General features: G+C 38.6%; 2 protein-coding genes across 2 annotated transcripts; both read left to right on the top strand.

Annotated features, from left to right (window-relative positions):
• The first annotated feature begins 369 nt into the window (after positions 1–369).
• LOC120772748 (hexokinase-2-like) lies at positions 370–2,343 on the top strand. The gene is made up of 2 exons (XM_040101510.1): positions 370–1,584; positions 1,639–2,343. The coding sequence occupies exons 1-2, from the start codon at positions 732–734 to the stop codon at positions 2,184–2,186; spliced, it is 1,401 nt and encodes a 466-aa protein (XP_039957444.1). The 5' UTR covers positions 370–731; the 3' UTR covers positions 2,187–2,343.
• Positions 2,344–2,812: 469 nt separating this feature from the next.
• Positions 2,813–5,169, top strand: LOC120772082 (complex I assembly factor ACAD9, mitochondrial). Its single transcript, XM_040100479.1, has 5 exons — positions 2,813–3,452; positions 3,521–4,028; positions 4,086–4,224; positions 4,300–4,485; positions 4,559–5,169. The coding sequence occupies exons 1-5, from the start codon at positions 2,813–2,815 to the stop codon at positions 5,081–5,083; spliced, it is 1,998 nt and encodes a 665-aa protein (XP_039956413.1). The 3' UTR covers positions 5,084–5,169.
• Positions 5,170–23,153: the final 17,984 nt, after the last annotated feature.

The following is a 23,153-nucleotide window of genomic DNA, read 5'->3' as shown; positions in this document are numbered from 1 at the left end:
GCTCAAATTACCTACTGTGCTGGGCGATTATATTGATCGAACCGGGTAACGATCCATATGTCTCGTATCCACTTAAAATTTTAAGTAAAGCTTTGTAGTAACATTTCATGGCAAACTACGGATGATTTATTTTGAAAATAATTCATTGCTAATTTTTTGGCAAAAAACTTAACCTTCTTTCTTTTTATTAGTTCGCCATTTTATGAAAAATACAATAAAGTCTTACCTAAACTAAGGTCCCGTTTGTTATTATATTATATAATAATTTTTATACGCTCAAAACATTTTTATTAAAGTCTGAAAGAGTAAAATTCAATTCCATTTTCCTTACTCCAAGGAAAATTCTAAAAATAAGGCCTCTTTATAGGGTTTTACAGCGACTTAACTCTTTAAGTGAAATTGTGGATATTTTTGAAACACACACGCCAACCCTTTCCGAAGTAACCTACTTAAGCAAGCTGTGACTCTCTTGCCAAACAATCAACTAGTTCGGAGTTTTCAAAATAATTACAAAAATCTTCAAAATTGCTAGTCTTTAATTTTCCAAATTTGTAATTCTACCATTTTTTTTTTTGAATCCTTTTTGATTACCTTATTATTACTAAATTGAAGCTTATTTGATGCCGATACCAAGGTGTGCTTAATAAAACAACAAAAAAATTTAAGGAAAAAAAGGAAATCAGGAAGAAAATTAGTTAAAAGCAAACGCCAAAGAAAAACACAAATAAACAATGAGCGAATTAACGCGATTACGAGAATTTCTGAACGAATTGATACCCAGTGAAGATCAGTTTCTGCGTCTCTATCAAAACTTTTGCGCTCAAATACGCAAAGGCCTGGGCGCGAAGACTAACAAGGATGCAGATACTAAATGCTATCTAACATATGTGCAGGACTTTCCTCACGGCAATGAGACGGGTAAATATTTGGCACTCGATTTGGGTGGGTCACGGTTTCGTGTGCTGCTCGTCACGCTGAAGGGCGATCATGATGCCGAACTAGCGGCAAAGATTTATGACCTAACAGAGAAGGAATTGCTCGGCAGCGGTACGCAACTTTTTGATTACATCGCCAAGTGTCTGCATGAATTCGTTTGTGAGCAGAAGGTCGAAGGCGAACACATGGCGCTGGGCTTCACATTCTCATTTCCATGCGTGCAGACCGGCTTGAGTCGCGCCACACTCGTGCGTTGGACGAAAGGTTTCAATTGTTCGGATACAGTTGGTGAAGATGTGGGCGTTATGTTAAAATCGGCAATCACACGACGCACTGGACTTAAAATCGACATGGTTGCCATATTGAACGATACGACCGGCACACAAATGTCATGCGCCCATCGCAATCCGGCATGTAATATTGGTTTGATTGTCGGCACGGGATGCAACGCCTGCTATACGGAGAAGGTGGAAAATTGTGAACGTTTGGACTCCAAATATAAGGATCGACCTAAGATTATAATCAATGTGGAGTGGGGCGCTTTCGGTGAAAAGGGTGGTCTTGATCATTTACTAACCGATTACGATAAGATTGTCGATAAAAACTCGTTGAATCCGGGCTCACAGATCTATGAAAAAATGGTAGCAGGTGAGTTGTGTAATTAAATAATTGAAAGTTGCATGAAGCATGCTTTGATTTCAGGCATGTACATGGGTGAACTGGTACGCCTGATTATGTTGCGCGCCGTCAACGAGAATTTGATATTCGCTCAATGCAAGCTGCGCAAACAAATCACGGACATCCTGACGAAAAAGCCAAATTGCATTGAAACGAAAGTACTCTCCGATATAGCCAACGATAAAGGTGATGACTGGCCATTGGTGAAAGATGTCTTCAAAGACATTTTCCATTTGCACGATGCCGATCCTGATGACTGCATGAAATTCAAATATGTATGCGATGTCGTAGCGAAGCGTGCCGGTAACATGCTGGGCGTTACACTGGGCGCTTTGGTGAACAAAGTTGGTGAAAGCTTCTCTATTATCGGTGTGGACGGCACTGTTTATCGTTGTCATCCGAACTTCGATGGTTATATGCGCGAAACGTTGGATCGTTTTGTGGAGAAGGATCGCAAGTATGACATTATGCTCTCAGAGGACGGTTCGGGTCGCGGTGCTGCATTAGTAGCGGCTGTCGTTCATAGAGAGTATATTGAGAGAAAATCACTCAATACCAGGTTACATACATAATTACGCGCTGAAAATCTTTGGGCACACCACAAATTGGACGGCAGTTAAAGAACAAAAAATAGATCAAAATCATTAGAACTAAACAAAGTGACTGTAATGCATCGGAAGTAAACGAAAAAGGGGACGAAGTAAAATAAATAGTAAAACAATATCAAAAGTAATTTTATTAAGTTTCAAACAATTTATGTATTTATAACTTGAGCAGGCTATATTAAGATTATAACGAAAATTTGATTTTCCCTGTAGAAAATGTCGGAGATCCTATAAAATCTATGTATGTACTGAGTCAATTTAGCCATGTCTGTCTGTCTGTATATACACGAACTAGTCCCACAATTTTTGAGATATCGGTCTAAAATTTTGCAGACGTTTGTACTTGCTTAAGAAGTTGCTGATTTGTGAAGCATATATTTTCATCGGTAAAACTGTAGTTAACTTGTTTTCTATTTTTAATTAATTCCAACGATTACTTTAACACTCAAATCACGGATTCTTACAACATTAGAAGCTACTCGTTATTTTAAGTAATCAGGCTGATTAAATCAGCTGTTAAGTGAGAACAGTTAGTTGACAGTTCTGCTGTCATTGGTGCTGCTGCCGGGTATTTCTATAGGATTGTTCTGAAAATGTTACGTCTCCGCAACACATTGCATCGATTTGTGCAACAAAACTCCAGCAAAAGGTTCGAATATGTGAATGGAAAATGTATACGTGCCACCAGCACCAGCGCCGGACGTGATAGTCAATCCTCAACAAAAGCCACTGCTGACAATTCGTTTGCTGGCGAAGATGCTATTGATCAGCAACGGCGCACCGGGACTGGTGTTAAGATGGCACCAGATGTGGGAAAATTGCGTGCGCGTTTGCCATTAGTGAAGAATTTTTTCGTTGGTGTGGTTGATAATGAAATGCTTGGTTATCCAGAGGTTGTGCAACGTGAGGAAATGTCGCGAATTGAAAACGAAAAATTGCCGCTTACAAATTTTTTCACTGACCAAGTTGAGAATGCTATAATTGATCGCACGCGCCAAATACCAGCCGAAGTTGTGGATTCAGTACGACAGTTGGGTTTATATGGTCTCAATGTGCCGGCAGATTTTGAAGGCAAAGGTCTGGGTTGGACTGCCAGTTTGATGCTCACAGAGCCGGAATCACGTTGCACTAATGTAGCGCTAGGTCTGTTATCACATCGCATAATAATCGATCTGCTAAAAGACGTGGGCAGCGCCGAACAACAACAGCGATTTCTGCCAAAATTAGTAAACGGTAAGCAACTGAAAGTTGATCTTTACATATATAATTATTTGAAAATACTTGTATATTCGCATATATAGGCTCACATGTAGGCGTGGAAGCAATATTCGAGTATGACATGGCAGAAAATGAACTATTTAACACCACCGCTGAATATATAGTGGAAACTAACGAGTGGCTCTTGTCTGGCAAAAAGGCGTTTGCGATAGCGGGTCCTTTCGCTACAACCAATGCGACGCCACTCTTTTTGGTGATCGCTCAAACTCGTCGGGCGAATGTTAAAGGAGATGCTAGCCGTAGCACCACAATTTTCTTAGTGGACAGTAACACTGACGGTGTTAAATTAGGAGAACAGCATTTGACAATCGGCTGCAGAGGTTTAGACATACGTCGGGTGGAATTTGACCAAGTGCGTCTACCGCCCAGTTGTATTGTCGGTGCTGCGAACGAAGGAAATGAAGTAGCAGAGATATTGCTGCGCAGTAACCGGTTACGAAGTGCCATGTTGGGACTAGGCATTGCTAAGCAGTTGGTTAACGACTTGACTTCATACTGCATCGACAATCAACAGTGCAACGTGCCACTGAAGTGATTACAAATTAATTCGTTTATTTAATGCCAATTATTAAATTTTTATTCTTCTAGGGATATGGAAATTTTGCAGATGCATTTATCGAAGGCGTCTTGTGCGACATATGCTATTGAAAGTATGATTTATATGACGGCGGGCATACTGGATGAATTTGCGACACCTGATGTGGCATTGGAAGCGGCAATTACCAAAGTAGGCTTCATAAAGTTATAAAATAAGTTTTATAACAATTTCTTATTTACTAATTTCCATATATTTTCCCATTAGTATTACAGTCTTACGCAATTGTTTAAAATTGCTGGTAAATCTATGGACATCATTGGCCCCAAATCTTTAATTTCCGGTCAAGAAACTGAGGTGCTTTTCCGTGATAGTGCTCAACTGTACACACAAGGCGAATCGATTGACACGCTACGCTTGTACATCGCACTGGCCGGCTTACAATATGCAGGCGTAAGTTGTGTTATTATATGAGTGCCTATTATCTTTGAGATACCTTCAATAAATTTAACGTTTCTTTGAACAGGGTGTACTGCAAGACACAGTACGCATGCAGCGCAATCCACTCTTCCACCCTGGACACATATTGGGTAAATTTCTACAAAGTTCAAACATTGATAATCCAAAGACTAAAATGCGTTTAAATGAAAATGTCCACCCCTCTTTGGAACCGGCTGCGCAAAGCGTCGAACAATCAGTGGCCCGCCTGCAGATGTGCGTTGAGTTGCTGCTAACACGCTATGGCACCGCTGTGGTGGAGAAGCATCACGATATGCAGCGTTTGGCCGAAATTGCAGCCACAATCTATGCAATGTTTGCCAGTTTAGCGCGTGCCTCACGCTCGTATTGCATAGGCTTGCAGTTGGCCGACTATGAGTTGGTCTTGGCATCAGCTGTGTGTACGCATGGTCGCAAAAAAGTACACGCACTATGCACAGAAATCTTCAATGGACAATATGTTAATAACGATAGTAACTTGCAACGGTTAGCTAAGCAAGTCATTAAGAGTAAAGGCTATTTCCCAGTACACCCGCTTACTTTTAATTTCTAAATAGTAAGTAATTTATAGTTCATGCGGCAGTTTAACGATCACGTAACTGTCTAATGTGCATGTGAACCGTTAAATGTAATTGTAAATATTTTGTTGAAGATTTGAATTGAAAACAGACGTAAAATAAAATAAAAGTGTTTCATAAATGCTTGAGATATGAGTTGTTTTTTTGTTTAATACTGTAGTATTCCTGCGTTAATATCTTTACAACGGGTTTTCATCATATATGTATATGTCTATGTAAGTATATACATATATTTGAATCAGTAAAATGATCTCAAACCGATTTCTAATTCAGCAAATATTTCATAGTACCTTTATTGTCGAATATATTTAAGTTAGGATTAGATTGGAAACTTATGTAGATTTAAATTATACATACACATATCTTTATTTGTGTACCCAGTAATATTGTTTGGGGTATGATGTTACAAGAAACGAAAGGGTGTTGTTGCTCGCGACAAGCAACACATATAACTTCATAACTTTTTTTTGAGTTGGTCTGATGGTTTTTCCTAGTGATTAGAGCGAAAAATTCAAATTTGCAAGGGGAAGGAAAAGAAGTTATATTTGTCCACATACATACATATATACTAATAAGAACTCTTACGATTTATACAACATAGGAAGCCATGTTGTTGGATCAAAAATGTGATATAAAATGTTTATTCGTTTCATCCGCAAGTATATATAAGATGTTTAAAAAACCGGCCGGTTTAAAAACGATTATAAAATCAGTGGCGTAGCTACAACTTTGGGCGCCCGGGGCCAAGGATGTTCTGCCGCCCTTTATCTACTACCAACAAGTTTCATGAGGTGGTTCGAACAAAAGTGAATTTTTACAAAACATCTTCGATATTAAGTATATAAAATTTATAAACTAGAAGCCACGCAAATTCTGAAGTTCCAAAATTCTCACAATACGGTTTTTGAGGAAATTGATAGTAAATTTACAAGACATCTTATTAAAAGCCATAGAAAAAAACCCATTTTCGCCCTATATCTTGTACACTTTTGACACAATTTGCAGGAATTTTTGCCCGAATTGGAGTTTTTAAATACCATTTTGCCGCCACCAAGACGTTGCGCCCGGGGCGGCGGCTCCCTTCGGCCCTCCTACCTACGCCACTGTATAAAATTATTGAACACTTGTGAAGATGGCCGCTGGTTTAGACACAATTTGCAAAGGTGTTTAGTATTTAAAGAAGATAAAAATCCGTTTGGTATTCAGACACTAAACTATTTCCTTTTAAAAGGTTCTTATCATTTCTCAAAATTAAATATATTTTTTTAAGCAAAACACTGAAGATTTTTTTATTTTATCAGACATTCAAATTATAACATTAAAAATTTGCCATGAAGTATTTTCTAATACCTATTCCATTCTCTTTAAGCACTCTGTTAATAAGCTTCTCTTTTAAAAGAGATAAATAACACAACATGTTTGATATAAAATTGCTTGGAACATGTATGTGCAGCTTGTTCTAGAAGCAGACGTGTTTTAAGTAAATTGGTCCCGAACAAGTTGCATTAAAGAACTCAAAAAGGAAAAGCAGAGAATTGTAAAGAAATTTAAAAGTCATTTAATGTTCTCTGTTCGCATAAAAATTAAAGTGTAGTTTATTTACAATTGATAAATACCAAAGTTTATAATTTCCCAACTTGTATTCGTACTCCGATTTATAATAATAAAATGAACATAAAATGCATCGAAATAACAAGAAACAGTTGCGACTATGACTTCTACGAAGCGCAGTCGACGAAACGATTTGATGCGAATTGTTGGTAATAGAAACGGCGACGGTGAGTTTTGCGTTTGACATTAAATTATTATAAACAAAAACATTGGTAAAAGCAAATAAACAATAAATAAATGCAATACGTCGGTGTTTATGTGAGTGTGTTTTTATTACATTTTAATTCTAATTCGGAAAAATAAGTGAGCGAAGATTTGGCAAAAATTTGCTGTCTTAAGTTTGTGTGTATGAACATAAAATTAATGTGATTATAACGAAATACCTTTTGCATAAAAGTTACTATCAAAATATAATAATATTATTTAATCGTTTACTTAAAAAGCAGTTAACTCAAGGTGAGTAATTTAATTTATTAAGAAAATCAACAATTAAAGCGTTTAATTACAATGAAATGCGTGGGAATCGCAAATGAAGACGAAAATGTCAGTTATGCTTGACGTTGACTGCGCTGTTGACGGTATCAATATGATTTGGTGTGTGTAGAATTGATGGAGAGCGCTGTCGGCGCACAAATAGAATGTAAAGCTGACGTCGACTGTGAGGTTGTGACTGTGCTGCTGCTCTCAGAAATACAATTCTCTTCGCATATGTGCATATGCATATGCGCGTCACAATAACAACAGCGCGTCAACTTCTAAGCCAAACAATAAGAGTAAACAGCAAACAAAAAACCACGGCAACGCTACTTGCAACAACAATGACAAAAACAAAAACAATTGCTAAACACAACAAAGCCAAAACAACACCGGGTGCGCTGGTAAATCGTGTGTATCCATAAACTACGATGAAGCTGACGCCGAACCGAGAAAAATGCGCGCAGCAATGGTGTTACCGTATAGCGTTCTATACATATTGTATATGTTGCGTTGTGTGTAACCAGGCATCTAGCAGACGAAAATTTTCATCGAAGCCATAAGTAGATTGATGTTTCTTGGTATTAGCTGGAGTTGTTAGGAAAGATTTAGGAGCTTAAATTATAATTAAATAAATCTGGTCGACTAGGTCAAGGCGAAATTAAGGCCAAATTTGCTTCCGCTATGAGTAGATACATGTGTGTGCAAAGCATGTGCATATGTACATACATACATATGTACATATATCATAACTATAACATAAATTGTTAAGCAATATGTACATACCTATGTATGTAGTAATAAAATAGGTTTAGATAAGAATTTCCAAATCACACAGTTTGACAAAGTTGTTGTTAACCGAAAGGGACCCGGATTTACATATAGTGAACCAAGATCTGACAACCAGGTCACATTCGTCAACATTATTGTGGAATATTTTCCGTCGATCTAGGATAATATAAGTATTTATACTAATAAATATACAGTTCAAAATTTAGACTAGATCTGGATTTGTTTGAATAGTTCAAAACTCAGCATTTTTCTTACTAAAAATCTTAAATTATGATTTGAAACGATATTATTTATTGAAATGCGTCTTACTCGTTTTCCGTAGAAGCAATTCTAATTGGAATTCCGTTATCGACTTCTAATTGAGAATATGTCAGCTTAAATATTAATGCTGAGACCGCGGCGGGGAGCACAGTTGGTTATTCCTTAAATAATGCAGAAGACCATTAGGTTTATAAGTACACACTTGTACACACTTACAAGTGAATAACTATTCCAACTAGCTCGAATGGAAAATTTACAGATTGATACACAAGATATTTCTAAAGATTTGGAGCTGACAATTCTCTGCAATGTTTTTAGCCTTACCGCTTCCGCTCTAAATAGGGAATTTAAATGGACCTCTCGTAGGTCCGACTCATTCCCGGTCTGATGATAGAATGAAAATGTCTTTCTTTGCAAGCTCATTACTTTTATTTTTATAAACAGAAAAAACAGCGCCCTATACACCGTTCCCACGACAGTCGGGTCTACGTAACTGGAACGGACACGGATTTTTAATCGGCCATGGACTGTCAACTCGGAAAAATCCTGCCGCATAAACAACAACAACAACGGCAACCTATACATTATATTATCATGATAAAAGTCAAAACAATCCATATCAAATATAAAGATCTCCGACCTTTTGGGTACATTGAGTACATTGATTCATGTCGTTAGTATCATTGATTATCAACGCTTATGCCATAATTAGGTTCATTGGGCTCCAGATTGGTATCTAAATTAAGCCTTGTCTAGCTAATTGTCATTTGCTAAGAAACCTGACTTTTTTCTACCAACTGCCCAATGTCTCTTAAGTTCAGCATTGGAAGCCGTCTCATTCGACTGAAGACTGGCATTCCCATAGATAATGTGCCAGCGTCTTCTATTTTGCAAATCTGAAGGTGGGATCTTAGGAGTAGGTGTCCTATGATGAGCCCTACAATATTACTTTGTTCCATTTCGCATGCATTAGAAGCTATTTGGTCTGTCTACCATCAACACTACCCCAAAGTAACTTTGTGGTATACTCTGTGTTGCTAGTGCCCCAAGACCTGAGCTGTTGAATGGTCTGGGGCACTTTAGAAGAGTTCTGTTTTCAGCTGCACCCGAGCTGTCCAGCTCATCTACTTTTTCATTTTTTGTGTTTCTATAAGACTGGGTATTTTGATGTATTATCCGAGTTATCTATTAAGAGTATATTTATTGCTTCCTTGCATAAAGATAAGCAGTGAGACTTGATATTCGCGCTACGGATAGCGTTAAAGGGTTGGTTATCACTAGAAGGTTTATGACATGTTGGTTAGAGCAGAAACCCACATGGCAACTTCAGTAATGCCTCCAATTTCGGCCTGACTTAATTGTATTCATTTAGCTTAAACCAACCTTCTACGCATGGATTGCTACAGAAGGAACCCGCACCTGTTCCTATTTCAACGCTTTGATCCGTTTGGTGTATACAAACTTATGTAGATTTCGCCGTTACAACAGTCGATCATGAAAATATTGGTAAATTTTTCTCTACTGGGGAATGAAAACGGCGTGTTTAATTCCCATGGATCTGCTTTTCTCGGTCGCATTGCCAACTTAGCCCAAGTTCATTAAGAAGGTCGAGTATAATACGATGCCGTGTGACGCCGAGCTTGATTCCAAGCCGGCTGCCCGTAAGCTTTACATCACTTGTATATATGTACATTGACTGAATGTCGAGGATAACCTCAAGAGTCTTTGTTGACGTGATTTTCATTCCTCCATCAACCAGGTCCGTTGCACATGTTCTAAGGATTTAGTACGGCACTTTTTCGATAATGCTATCCATTATACCACCGTGGGGGATGTTAACCTCAGATTACCAATTCTGGTAATTAAAATTTTTAAAATCTTAACAATTAATTCTAAATTAATAATATATATTCACTGTTAATATGTACATATGTATGTATATATGACATGTAATTTTTTAAGTATATGTACATATAATGAACACAGGCGAGACATCGCTACAAGTACATTGCCCTCTGAAATTGTACAAGTTGAAGAGAAAAAAGCGCCAAACAAGTTTGTCAATGCAAAAAATCACAACACACATACATACATATTGCACATACATACACACATATTTACACATGTGCCTATTCAGTTAGCTGTGTCCACTTTAATCTCCTAGAATTGCCACCTACAACAACTTAGAACTGACGAGCTGCCTAATGGACATGACGCCGCATAATATACTCATATATACATATTTACATTTGTATGTGTGCTTTTATACATAAAAGTGTGTACAACCGTTTCTAGGTTTTCTACTTGTAGCCGAGCATAGATACTCTTACGTATGACGATCAATTGCCGACATCTTGTACATTTTGTTACGGTTATATCTGTTGTTATTGCGATTGTTGCTGTCATTCCACCTTAATAATGAAAACGCAAAACATCACTTTATTATAAGCAGATATTCCGGGCAATTCTTTTTTTACGACCAGTATCTGTGTCCAATGAACAAATATACATATGTACATACATATATGTATAATAGTGTGTATATATGACATTTGTACATACTTGTATGCATATCTCTGCCACGTTGAACGCGATGCCTGCTGTTTGCGGCCGCTTACCGCGAGCAGAAAATAAATGGCACCGCTCGATTGCTCGTGAAATTTTACCCTAAATTATGGGGTAATAGCGGCGATTCGAACGCAATGCGCCGTCAAAAGTGTACAAAGAAACTCAGAAATTAGTTATGTACATATATACCTAAATACATACACACCATCCAAGTGCGAGCAGTGCGATGAAGACAATGACGACGCCTATTATGTACATATATACCAAATACACAAATAACAATAAAAAGCCGGGCAACAGAAGCAAGAGCAGTGTCAGTCGGCTGAATAAAGCGACATGTCTAGAATGATAATAACTTAAGCTTCAATTCTACATACCTATGCAGACGAGGGTGGCTCGAGAAGTATGTTTTACATAGAATAAAGCGAGCCTAATACTTTTGGAGGATGCCTACCTCGCAACGTTACGATCGACCACAAAAGAAGAAACGACTGGCGCGCTGTTGTTAACTCGGCTATAATCGCGTAAGCGGTGTCTACGCCAATTAAGAAGAAGAAGAATACTTTTTCACTGGGGTCGTTTTTTACGTGGCGGTTCCCAAACCCAGCGCACAACCTTGTGGAGGGGATACCGCATTCGACGGAACGATGAGCTGTATGAGATATACGACGACATTGACATAAATAGTTCAGCGAATTAAAAGACAGCGGCTTCGCTGGCTAGGTCATGTCGTCCGAATGGACGAATTTAGAATTGTATTACTCTATGCCGTGGTTTACCCGGAAGGTTCGATGTTCTGCCAATAGTCTAATAACGTGTTAGGCCATTAAGGAAAATGGATAAACAAAAATTTTCCAATATAGAGCCTGAATAAAATTACTTAAGAAACCGCATATCAGATTCTAAAAGATATGCTTGATAACGTAGCTTAGGACCATACATTCATCAAACGCATAATTACTGGTGACGAAACGTGGGTTTATGAATATGATTTCGAAACTGTCCAACTATGTACGGAACGGCAATTCAAGAATGAGTCGAAAACAAAAAACAGAAAATTCGCTGAAGGCACTGAAGGCCATCCCAGCCGAGTACTAATATACGACAAGTGTATAAAAAATCTGATTAAGATTTAACTAAATAAGTGTAAGAGGAGCTTATTTTTAAGGCAATCATGAAGATTTCTATTAAAATATTATATATACGTGGAATTGAATCGTCGTTTAAAAGAGACAGGTGTCTTACCGAAACAAATTATATATTCTCCACATAAGGGTTCCAGTCTATTTTCTCATCGTCATAGTTCATTATCACCGACAATCAAACGGATTGCTGATTAAGTCCAATAGCTTTCCAATTTGAAATCAATTATAATCATCAATTAATAGGACTGATTTTCTTCCGTTGCGACTGTACTTTATAGCATGCGCGCACCGACTGGATTCGGTAGAGGGCGTTCCTAGCGGCTGGTCAGTTGTCTCCGAGCACCTGGAGAGTCAGGACAAACATTTTTGCGCAAGGCCTTTTTGGAGGGCCGGGAAGAGGTCGCTGATGAAGACCGTTCTAGGAGACTAGCGACTTCGACGAACACCGACAACGTGACTCGTGTGCGCAAAGTTTTGAACTCAGACCGTCGATTAAGTATTCGTTTAATTGCCCAATTTTTGAATAACTTTGAGTATGATCCCGATGAAAGGCAAGACGACAGAGTTGATCCAAGCAGCATGCACCTCGGCTCTCAAGCCTATTCCGGAGAACGCCTTCCGGGACGCCTTCAATACTTGGAAATCGCACTGGCAGCGCTGCATCGACGCAGAAGGAGAATATTTAGAAAGTTTTTAAAGAATTGTAACGATTGTTTCAATACATTTTTTTAAATCGACTCAGTCCTATTACTTTCCGGATAAACACTGTATGTGTTCTCCAGCAAATCGTTGAAGATCATGTGTAAAAGAAATTACGAAAATTGTAAGATTTCATTTTAATAACTAATCGAGAATATGTTATTATGAGTATTGAGAGTGATTGTTATTCACATGATCCGTATAACATTTCCTTCGATACACTTACTGTTATATTTTTAAAGGTCTTAGACTCTATTTTTATAAAGATTATACATATATTCTACCAGAAGTCCTTCTCCCACTTGTGATATTTCCTTTTGTCTTTTATCGCCGTCTGCGCTAAAACAGCTTTGGTTCGAAAAATATAGGGTTTAGGTTTCAATTATTGGCCCTCTATTTAACATCACCATTTTCATAACTGAACGAACTTCCACTCCGTCATCAACCGTCCCTCGTACAAACATAAATATATCTGTGTGTTCTTGCCATGTTGCCATTGCTCCCTTCTTGACCTGTAATTTTTCCAACTGTTCCAGTAATTTACAATACAAATAAAATACACAGCTTAGGCGAAAATGAAACAAACACAACCAGAAACAATAAAGTAAAAATAATTTGAAGTGATGAAGTACATACATATTATATGTACATATGTACAATGATGGTGACGTCTCTACATTAACCATGACAACGGGGAGCGAAGTATTTTGGCGGTGTTGTTGCTCGCGAAGAGTTTACGAGCATAAAAATTGTAATAAAGTGCAAACTGGATAAAGCGAAGTGGGAGAAAGCAATAAATGAAAAACTGTATTATAATTCGAAAATGCTAGTATTTATAGGCTGAAAAATTAAATATGTACATAATATGTATGTATGTATGTATGTAAATATGACGTGTGTGTTTGCTAACAACTTCGCTGACTGCTTGATTGGCTGACTGATTACCATAGTTTGTTCTATTTCGGGTCGCATCAGTTCGTTAAACGGTGGAAATGATATAAATTATATACATACATACATACATATGCATGTATACATATGTACGTGCGTTACTTAGATAAATATGTACATACAAACATATATATCAATAACAATTAATATATATTTCAGTAAGCATTTGTTTAAAATAACCACTTTGGGTATAAACATACACTGAACGGTATTGTTGTATACCGTTATGGTAAACATAACAGTTAGCTGACCTCTTCATAATTAATTGATTTGGGAATAAAAATGGACTCCACAGAGACGGAATGGTCTATCGTTCGATTTACCTCTATTTTAGATGGCCATTGGTTACAGCTCTAACAAATGCAATGAAATAAAAGGCACGATCTTGTCATCGACATAATCTGTTGTGTGAAGGAACCTAGGTTAGGTAGGGTTTGATGGCTGATCCAGAGATTGCACTTGGGGTACTATATACAGTCCTTTGTGAAGCGATAAAAACAGAAATCGTGATATTCGAACTTATAAGCCAGTAAAACGCCTTGTGGACAATAAAAGTATGCTTAGCCGTTGAATTTTTATTCCCACCAGTCCGGTGGGATATCTGAAAGTGTGAGCTTCTAAGTTGCTCACCGTTAATCTGACAAATGCGAGACAATCAAGAAGGAAGTGCTGAGATGTTTCCACCTCGTCTTCTTTCATTCAGATTTTGCAGCTGGCGTTCGGTAGGATGAGATAGTATGAAGATCTTTGGATGTGAGCTTAGAATATTTTTCACTTAAGATTCAGCGTTGGTAAGGTACCATTAATTAAAGAATTTCGTCCTAAAGCAGACAAATATGAGTTTCGCCTGATTGTCAAATATTAATCATTAACTAGAACGGTTCCAGATTTGTATTCAACGGTATTCCACAGAACTATTTAAGAAATGTTTGTGCGGATACAACAGGAATAATGAGAGAGTATCTATCTCATAAAAAGCTTACAAAATGTTGACGTATTTTAATGCAAATTTGTATTATCGTCTTCAAAATAGGTTCTTTTTGTGCAAACTGGCCATACACTTGTTACAACTAAGCCTCCAGCTAATTTTAGTTTTTTCGGTTTTGGTTCCTTTTTGGGGCGTCATGAGCTAAATTTTTGCACAGTTTCGACGTCAAATTCATAAACCCACGTATCGTCATCAGTAATGATAGGTTTGTTAAAAGTAGCGTCTAGCTACGTTGTCAAGTATCCTCTACTCAACGTCGTTTTTGCAAAAGATTCAGTTTTTTGCACGAATTTAGCATTGAAACGCTGCATACCCAAAACCTTAACCAAATAAGTTGAGTCGATCCATAAGAGTTGTTGAGATCGTCTGCTATCTCTCTGATGCCAACAGGACGATTTTCACGCATAGTTTCTTTATATTTTTCGATGTTATCGTCATTAACAGAGATGAATGGACTACTCATCTGAGGCAAGTTTTTGATGATTTCTCGGTCATCACTGAATGTTCTATTTGTGTTTGTGATAAAGTAGACTCTCCAAAACACTTCTACAATATTTTCAAGGATTCCGTAGCCGTAATTCCATTAGAAGCGCAAAATTTTAAGTAAACTCATTGTTACATGTTTTACAATGGTAAAAATCAAAAAAAATTTGACGTCGTAAACAAACATACACCAATTGACATATACCACAGGAGAACAAAATTCACACTAACATAAAAAGGTTGTAATGATCTAGAAAATAAATAGACCAGTGCGAGACAAATTTGGTCAGATGTATTTACTGCTTGATACTATTAAGGTTAACGACGATACGTAAATTAAAGCTTTTGTCCCATTTAACTAGCTCTCTTTGGGAATTTAAGGGGTTTTCTCGGGTAAAAAACAGCATTTTTTCAATAAGTTTTTTTCTCATATAAGAAATGAAATATTCTATTATAATTTTTTTATTATTACAAACATACACTATTAACAAAAAATTTCAGAAATTTTTGGAACAAAATATTTTAAACTCGGCTATTGCGACGCCAACAGAATTTTTTTTGCAAATTTTGAATGTATAGTACATACATATATACATATATTCGAGAATATTGTCTGTAAATTTCAAAATAATCCTGTAAATAGTTGCGGAGTAATGAGCGTATTTGTAAAGACGTCTCCGAGCGTTTTAAAGTAGGCGGAACCGTAACCCAGAGTATGGCAGCTGCGTTTCAGATGCGTTTTCTCGAAACGATGTTTTCAAAGTCGGTGATCAATATATCTCCGAAGCGGCTTGACCGATTGACTTGAAATTTTCACAGGATCTTCTTAGATACTTTTGTCAGGTAATGATCGAAGAAATAGAGTTTCTGATAAAAATTTCGATTTTTTAAGTCACTTACACTTTAAAATTTTCATGTAAAGAAAGATTTTTTTCTGATGGGAAGCAGCCATTTTGTATTGAATCAAAATTTTGACTACTTCTTCGATCATTACCTGTATTTATCTATCCTAAAAGTAATCCTTTTGTGCAGGACTTTCAGGAGGTGAACTCTTCGAATACGTTAAATTCACTAAATGTTCATATATTTTATCTATATATTCAATAAAAAGCCTCTCCAGAAAAAATTAACAAAACACAATTTTTTTCGAACTTACAAGTGGATATAACCCCTTAACAAAAAAATGAAAATTGCACGAAAGTTTTTTAAATATTTGTAATTGAAAAAAAGTCGTTCGTCCAAGGTTTTAAGTATTGTATCACACAAACCTTTTAATATTTCATGAACCGACTTCAAAAGTCGAGTTTAGCCTCGAGCGCACAAGTTCTCAAGGCCGTATCTCCGAAAATATTACTCAGATGAAAATTGAGAACAATATTCTAGATGTATTGAAGAGCTTGATAAGCTGGCCGACAGGGGTAATGTTCGAAAATTCTAAGAAAAAATGCGGCAGCTTACACAAGGTTTCAAGACCGGAGCATAATCTTGTAGAACCTCCAATAGTGATCTAGTCACCGATGCCCAGAGCATTCTTAAATTATGGAGAGAACACTTCCCCAGCCTGCTGAATGGCAGTGAACGTACAACGCCAGGAGAAGGCGAACCCGATTCCCCAATCGATGACGATGAAGCAGACGTTCCATTGCCCGACCATGAAGAAGTTCGAATAGTAATTACCCGCCTGAAGAACAACAAAGCGGCAGGGCCGATGGATTACCTCCCGAGCAATTCAAACACGGCGGCGAAGAACTGATAAGGAGCATGCATCAGCTTCTTTGTAAAATATGGTCGGACGAAAGCATGCCCAACGATTGGAATTTAAGTGTGCTCTGCCCAATCCACAAAAAGGGAGACCCCACAATCTGCGCCAACTACCGTGAGATAAGCCTCCTCAACAGCCTTAAAGCCCACCGTCAACAAACTGATTGGACCTTATCAATGTGGCCTATCGTGCGACTTCTTCAATCTACTGCTGGAAAAAATAATTTTGCTTCAGAACTTAATCGAGCAGGTACAAACTTTTATAAGAGTGTACAGCTGCTGGCGATATCAATATCATCGGCCTCAACACCCGCGCCGTTAGTTCTGCTTTCTCCAGGCTGGACAAGGAAACAAAGCAAATGGGTCTTGTAGTGAACGAGGGCAAGACGAAATATCTCCTGTCATCAAACAAACAGTCGTCGCACTCTCGACTTGGCTCTCACGTCACTGTTGACAGTCATAACTTTGAAGTTGTAGATAGTTTCGTATATTTGGGAACCAGCATAAACACCACCAACAATGTCAGCCTGGAAATCCAACGCAGGATAACTCTGGCCAACAGGTGCTACTTCGGACTGAGTAGGCAATTGAAATGTAAAGTCCTCTCTCGACGAACAAAAGTCAAACTCTATAACGCTTGGACGATGACATCAACTGATGAGTCGACGTTGAGAGTTTTCAAGAGAAAAGTTCGCATTCGATGGAACGATGAACTGTACGAGATATACGACGACATTGACATAGTTCAGCGAATTAAAAGACAGCGGCTACGCTGGCTAGGTCATGTTGTCCAGATGGGCGAAAACACTTCAGCTCTGAAAGTATTCGACGCAGTACTCGTCGGGGGAAGCAGAAGAAGAGGAAGACCTCCACTCCGTTGGAAGGACCTGGCTACGCTTGGAATATCCAATTGGCGCCACGTAGTGAAAAGAAGAAACGACTGGCGCGCTGTTGTTAACTCGGCTATAATCGCGTAAGCGGTGTCTACGCCAATTAAGAAGAAGATTCTAGAGGTGTTAAAATCTACAATAAGACAATAAAAAAATCGATTTTTGAAACCCGTAAATGAAAATAGAACCAAAAAAGTTTGATGATAACATTTAAAAATTGGTTCAAGGTCTTAGATGAAACTTCTTCTCCTTTACTGACGTAGACCCCGCTTATGTAGTTATAGCCGAGTTAACAACAGCGCGCCTGTCGTTCTTATTTTCTCTATTATGGCGCCAATTCGAGAAACAAATTCGCCTGAACTCTGCAACGGAGTAGAGATCTTTTTCTGCTTCCACCGGCGGGTACTGAACCGAAAACCTTCAAAGCTGGAGTCCTCTCTTCCATTCGAAAACTATGTCCATGTCGCCGTATATTTTGTATAGCTTATCGTTCAATCGACGGCTGTACTCGACGTTGCGCCAATGCGCAAAAGACTTTCACAAAATCTTTCTCTCGAACACTCCTAAGGCCGACTCATCAGATGGTGTCATTGTCCATGTCTCCGCACCATATAGGAGGATGACAGGGACTTGTAGAGTTTGGCCTTTGTTCGTCGAGAGAGTCCAAAGTAGCATCTATTGGCAATAGTAATTCTCCGTTGGATTTCAAAGCATATTGTTGTTGGTGTTGATTTTGTCAACAGTAACGTGTGAGCCTAGTCGCGAATGCGATGACTGTTTGTTTCATGACAGATGATGTACGCCAGAAGCTGTACACTATACTTCTTTGGTTTAGTCAGGCAATGCAACATCTATTCCATCGTCATGGTTTGGGGAATGGGAATATTGGAATTGTTAAGTTCAAAACCCCCCAAATATAATTCATCAAAAAAAGTATTCAGGTAAAAATCTAAACTGGGCAGTATTCATTCGAATTTATTTAAAGAGATTTATTTGATTTCCTACCCAGTATTAGTGTTTTTTTCGGCAGCTAGTAAAAGTTCTCAATAATACCCTGAACAGGGTATATTCCACGAAGTTGGTACCACCCATCAGCGGTTCCGCCTGTTCTTATAAACGCGAATTAGTGTCTCAGTTTTTGAGATATCGATCTGAAATTTTGCACATTTTCTATCCTCCCAAGGAAGCTGTTATTTCTCGGAATCGCCAATATCAGACAACTATAGCTGTCATACAAACTGGTCAATCAAAATCAAGACCTTGTATGAAAATTGTTTTTAATGTGTTAAGATCTACATTTCGCTGAAGCTGAAGCTAAGGTGTTCGGCATTTCAGCTAAATTGCTTGTGAACATGAAATGATTTGCGGAAAGAAACATATACATACTTATGTTAATTCTAAAATTAACACCTCACATGTATTTATAACTCGGCTTTAACCGCTAAGCAATCAATGGAAATGGCAATTACAAAGAAACCATTAAAAAGCACAGCAGAAAAGCAATGCCAAGTAAATTCGAGCATTCCTCAACAGTTAAATTCAACGGGTTCGTCTTCATTCGGCCAAGTTAGTGAGTTCGGCGCTTTGCGACGAGAAAATACGCGACGCACACTCACCTCGGCTTGAATCGATTTGTTGTGTTGCCATTTTGAATGAGTTGATGACGTTGCGCGTTGCGGATCTGAGCTGCAACGAGCTGAGCTGGCCTGCTGCGACACCAGCATTGCTGCCGCCTGCCACCGGCGACGTGCGCGTAGTTGTCGCCAATGCTGGTGCCCTTATTACCACACCACGCCACAGCAAAGTGGACCGACAATGGCGATTTGCCGATGACTATTCCGATGCCGATTCTCACGCAACGAAGTGGTGCTTCAAACAACTCGCGCCAGCGACACTGATACCGTCAGTTACAGCAGCAGCGACACCGACAACGACACTGCTGCCCGTAACAGCAACGCCAGTGTCGCTTAACAGCGTTGCGGACGCCGACGTCGACATTCACGAGGTTGCCGCTGGCTGACTATGTAGTTCCTTTCACCTCTATACGGTTGGACACCACAATGGCTTTTAGAGCGACCTTTTTTGTGTGTGTTTTTTTATATTCTAATACAACAACAGCGGGCGTAGTAATAACCACAATAGCAGCAACAATGACAACACTTACATACATATAGACAAACGTGCTTACATATTTATGTTTATATGTACATATGTGTGTATGTATGCATATATGTACATATGTAGTGGCGCTGTTATGTACGCTAAATGGTTGGAGCATAGCTACCAAGCACGATGTATGCGAATTTTTATGATTGTTGCTTTTATTGCTGTTGTTTTTGTTGCAAAGCGCTTTCCTTTCGCTTTGAATTGAGAGCCACGGTGGGTTCGCTTGCTTTTATATCGCTAAGTTATTTGCTGTTTTCCCCGACGACCTGAGTGTGGGTGTCTTTCGTCGTAGAGACAAGGTAAGGTGTGTAAGGTGAGGTGGATGGGGCGGTTGGGTTGCGTTGGCCGCAGTGCTGGCATGTGTCTACAATGATACGGTTCGCTAATCTTCTTCTCCACTTCGCTGCTGAGCCATAACGCTGACTTCACTTTATTTCTGTTGCTGTTATTGCATCTCTCCCTCTGCCCACCGACCCACTGCTCGCCGACTTTTCTTTTCGCTTTGACGAAAGTTTTATTCTTTCGCCTTAAATTTATTTCTTTTCAACTTCTGTTGCTTATTCATTGGCGCTCCATTGCTTATCTTTTGCTGCATGTCTTCTACTTGGAATTGTTCGGTATACTGTTGGCCACATACACACATTTATTTAGTTATATGTATATGTATGTATGTACATACATATGTGCAGAGGTATTATTCATATATGATTCATAAAGAGCACTAAGGCAGGAAATGTATGTACACACAGTTAGGTTGAGCTAACAGGAAAGTACCGTAAAAACAGTTTAATCAAAAAGGCAAAGCTGACGCGCTCTGTACAGTGAGCAAGCAAGTCCTTCAAACCACTAAAGCTTTGATCAAACTTAAAAGACGCTATTTGTTAAGCTAAGTAGAAGCTGTTTTGACATAGCCACTAAGAGCACTAATATACTGCTTTCCGGTGTGTGGAAAGACGGACGTCCATTCAAAGAATGCTCGACAAAATCCTTGCAGCTTCGACTACTTTTAAGAGCGGCTATTTTTTTTTTTTGGTGACCGCTACAGTCGACAGGAATTGAAGAATTTACCTCGTTTTGCGATGTTATTGCCGTAATGACCCCACGACCCGGATTTTTATCCGACCAAGGTGTGTCAACTGTTAGGCGAGAGGCCCTTCAGAAAGTCTAGTCTATCGAAATCAAAACAATTATGGTAAAGGAGTGCATAAGAATGCTTAACAGGGTAGTCACCGAAAATAATGTCATACTAGTATGAATCCCTGAGATGAGACATCAATGGAAATGTGCTTGTGGATGTCCTTGCGAAAGAAGTTGCAGCAACCAATCCGAGTCAATGGGACCGGAACCGTTCTTTGCTGTGGGCTCCACACTTTACGAGACCAGCTACAGAAATAGGAAACAGACAGTAGAAAACGCCACTGGCAACAATTGCCTGGGCTTCACAGGAGAGCTTGTTTCTGAGAGTGTTCGACTCAAAACGGTTCAAGAAACTCATCGTTCTTCATAGAAACAAGTTAAGGCCACTTGTTAGATTTTATACAGGTCAGTGCAGGCTGTGATGTCATCTGCACAGATTAGGGTATTGCTCTACGGATCTCTGTCGCTTCTGTGACCAAAGAGCAGAGACACCATAGCAAATACTGTTGGCTTGTCCCGCAATCGCAACGAAAAGGAGTCAGGCTGTCTAGCAATTAAATCTGGCAAGAACACATTACAACCGATAAGCCTCTTTGATTTGATTTACTTAAACTAAGCGAAAAACGTTAACTTCGGCGGCACCGAAGCTAATATACCCTTCACAGATGCATTTCTTTTAGTAACTATGTGTTCAGTTTATATAGAAGCTATATGCTATAGTAATCCGATCTGAACAATTTTTTCGGAGTAATCCATGTCAAATTTCGTGAAGATACCACGTCAAATACGAAAGTTTTCCATACAAGAACTTTTTTCCGATCGTTCAGTTTGTATGGCAGCTATATGCTATAGTTAACCGACCTGAACAATTTCGTTGGAGATTACATTGTTGCCCTAAAAAATAACCTGTGCCAACTTTTGTGAAGATACATTGTCAAATGCAAAAGTTTTCCATACAAGAACTTGATTCCGATTCTTGATTCAGTTTGTATGGCAGCTATATGTTATAGTAGTCCGATATTGGCAGTTCCGACAAATGAGCAGCTTCTTGAAGATAACATGAAGTTTGAAAAATTTCAAAACGATATCTTAAAAACTGAGAGACTAGTTCGTATATATACAGACAGACTGACAGAGAGACAGACAGACATGGCTAAATCGACTCAGCTCAACATCATTTAGATATATACTTTATAGGGTCTCCGACGCTCCTTCTGGGTGATACAAACTTCGTGACAAACTTAATATACCCTGTTCAGGTTATAAAAATAAAGCACAGATCACAATGCATTCCTCAAAATTCAATCTATCTTTCTAATTATTGTTATAAGCCCCGACAAAGTTTGGCCTTCAGTAAATTTTGTGTTTTTTGTTATCGACTCATTCTCATTCATTAATGATGCGTTTGATGGATGTAGGGTCCTCAGTTACGTTGACAAAAATTTTTTGCGACCTCTACTCGACGTCGTTTTTGCGAAAGATTCAAGACTTTTGATACGAGTCTAGCATTGACACGCTAAAACAGCGTGATACCAAAAACATTAAGCAAAATCAAAATATGTTGAGTCGATTTATAGGAGACGTTGGCATCCTCTGCTATTTCTCTGACGCTAACACGACAATTTTTATGTACTGGTTCTTTAACTTGTCCGATGTTATCGTCATTCACAGAGGTGGATTTACAACTCGCTAAGGAAAGTTTGGGATGACTTCAAGTCCTTCAATAAATGCTCTATGCCATTCAAATACCTGTGTTCCCCTTAACATTTCTGCACATTTTCAACGATTTCGTAGCCGTAATTCCATTTGAAAGACACCATTCAAGGCATAGTCATTTTTAAATTTTTTTCCTTGGTACAAATCGACAGACATCACAGTCACTCTGTACACCTAACTTGAAAATTGATCAATTTAGTACCAGCAAGGAAAAGCTGGTCCTAAAATTTGTTGTGGTATTAAACATTCTTGCAGAAACACATAGTACATAATCAGTCGACGCCAGGTCCACACTATAAGGGGGATGCATAAGAACATCTCAACCAAACTTCCAGAGCCATATAACGTGTGCGGCCTGTCATTGTCCTGGCGGACCACAAATCCTCTCTGGGCACTTTTGAGC

Source organism: Bactrocera tryoni, chromosome 3, assembly GCF_016617805.1.
Source record: "Bactrocera tryoni isolate S06 chromosome 3, CSIRO_BtryS06_freeze2, whole genome shotgun sequence".
Lineage (NCBI taxonomy): Eukaryota > Metazoa > Arthropoda > Insecta > Diptera > Tephritidae > Bactrocera > Bactrocera tryoni.
The sequence above is the reverse complement of the archived record's forward strand: the minus strand, read 5'-3'. Positions and strand labels throughout refer to the sequence as shown.

Excerpts from the sequence above, each read along its gene's own strand:
- LOC120772748 (XM_040101510.1), top strand. The coding sequence starts at position 732 with ATGAGCGAATTAACGCGATTACGAGAATTTCTGAACGAATTGATACCC. Across the intron at positions 1,585-1,638 it reads CTATGAAAAAATGGTAGCAG|GCATGTACATGGGTGAACTG; the intron begins GTGAGTTGTGTA and ends CTTTGATTTCAG.
- LOC120772082 (XM_040100479.1), top strand. The coding sequence starts at position 2,813 with ATGTTACGTCTCCGCAACACATTGCATCGATTTGTGCAACAAAACTCC. Across the intron at positions 4,225-4,299 it reads TGGAAGCGGCAATTACCAAA|TATTACAGTCTTACGCAATT; the intron begins GTAGGCTTCATA and ends TTTTCCCATTAG. Across the intron at positions 4,486-4,558 it reads CCGGCTTACAATATGCAGGC|GGTGTACTGCAAGACACAGT; the intron begins GTAAGTTGTGTT and ends TTCTTTGAACAG.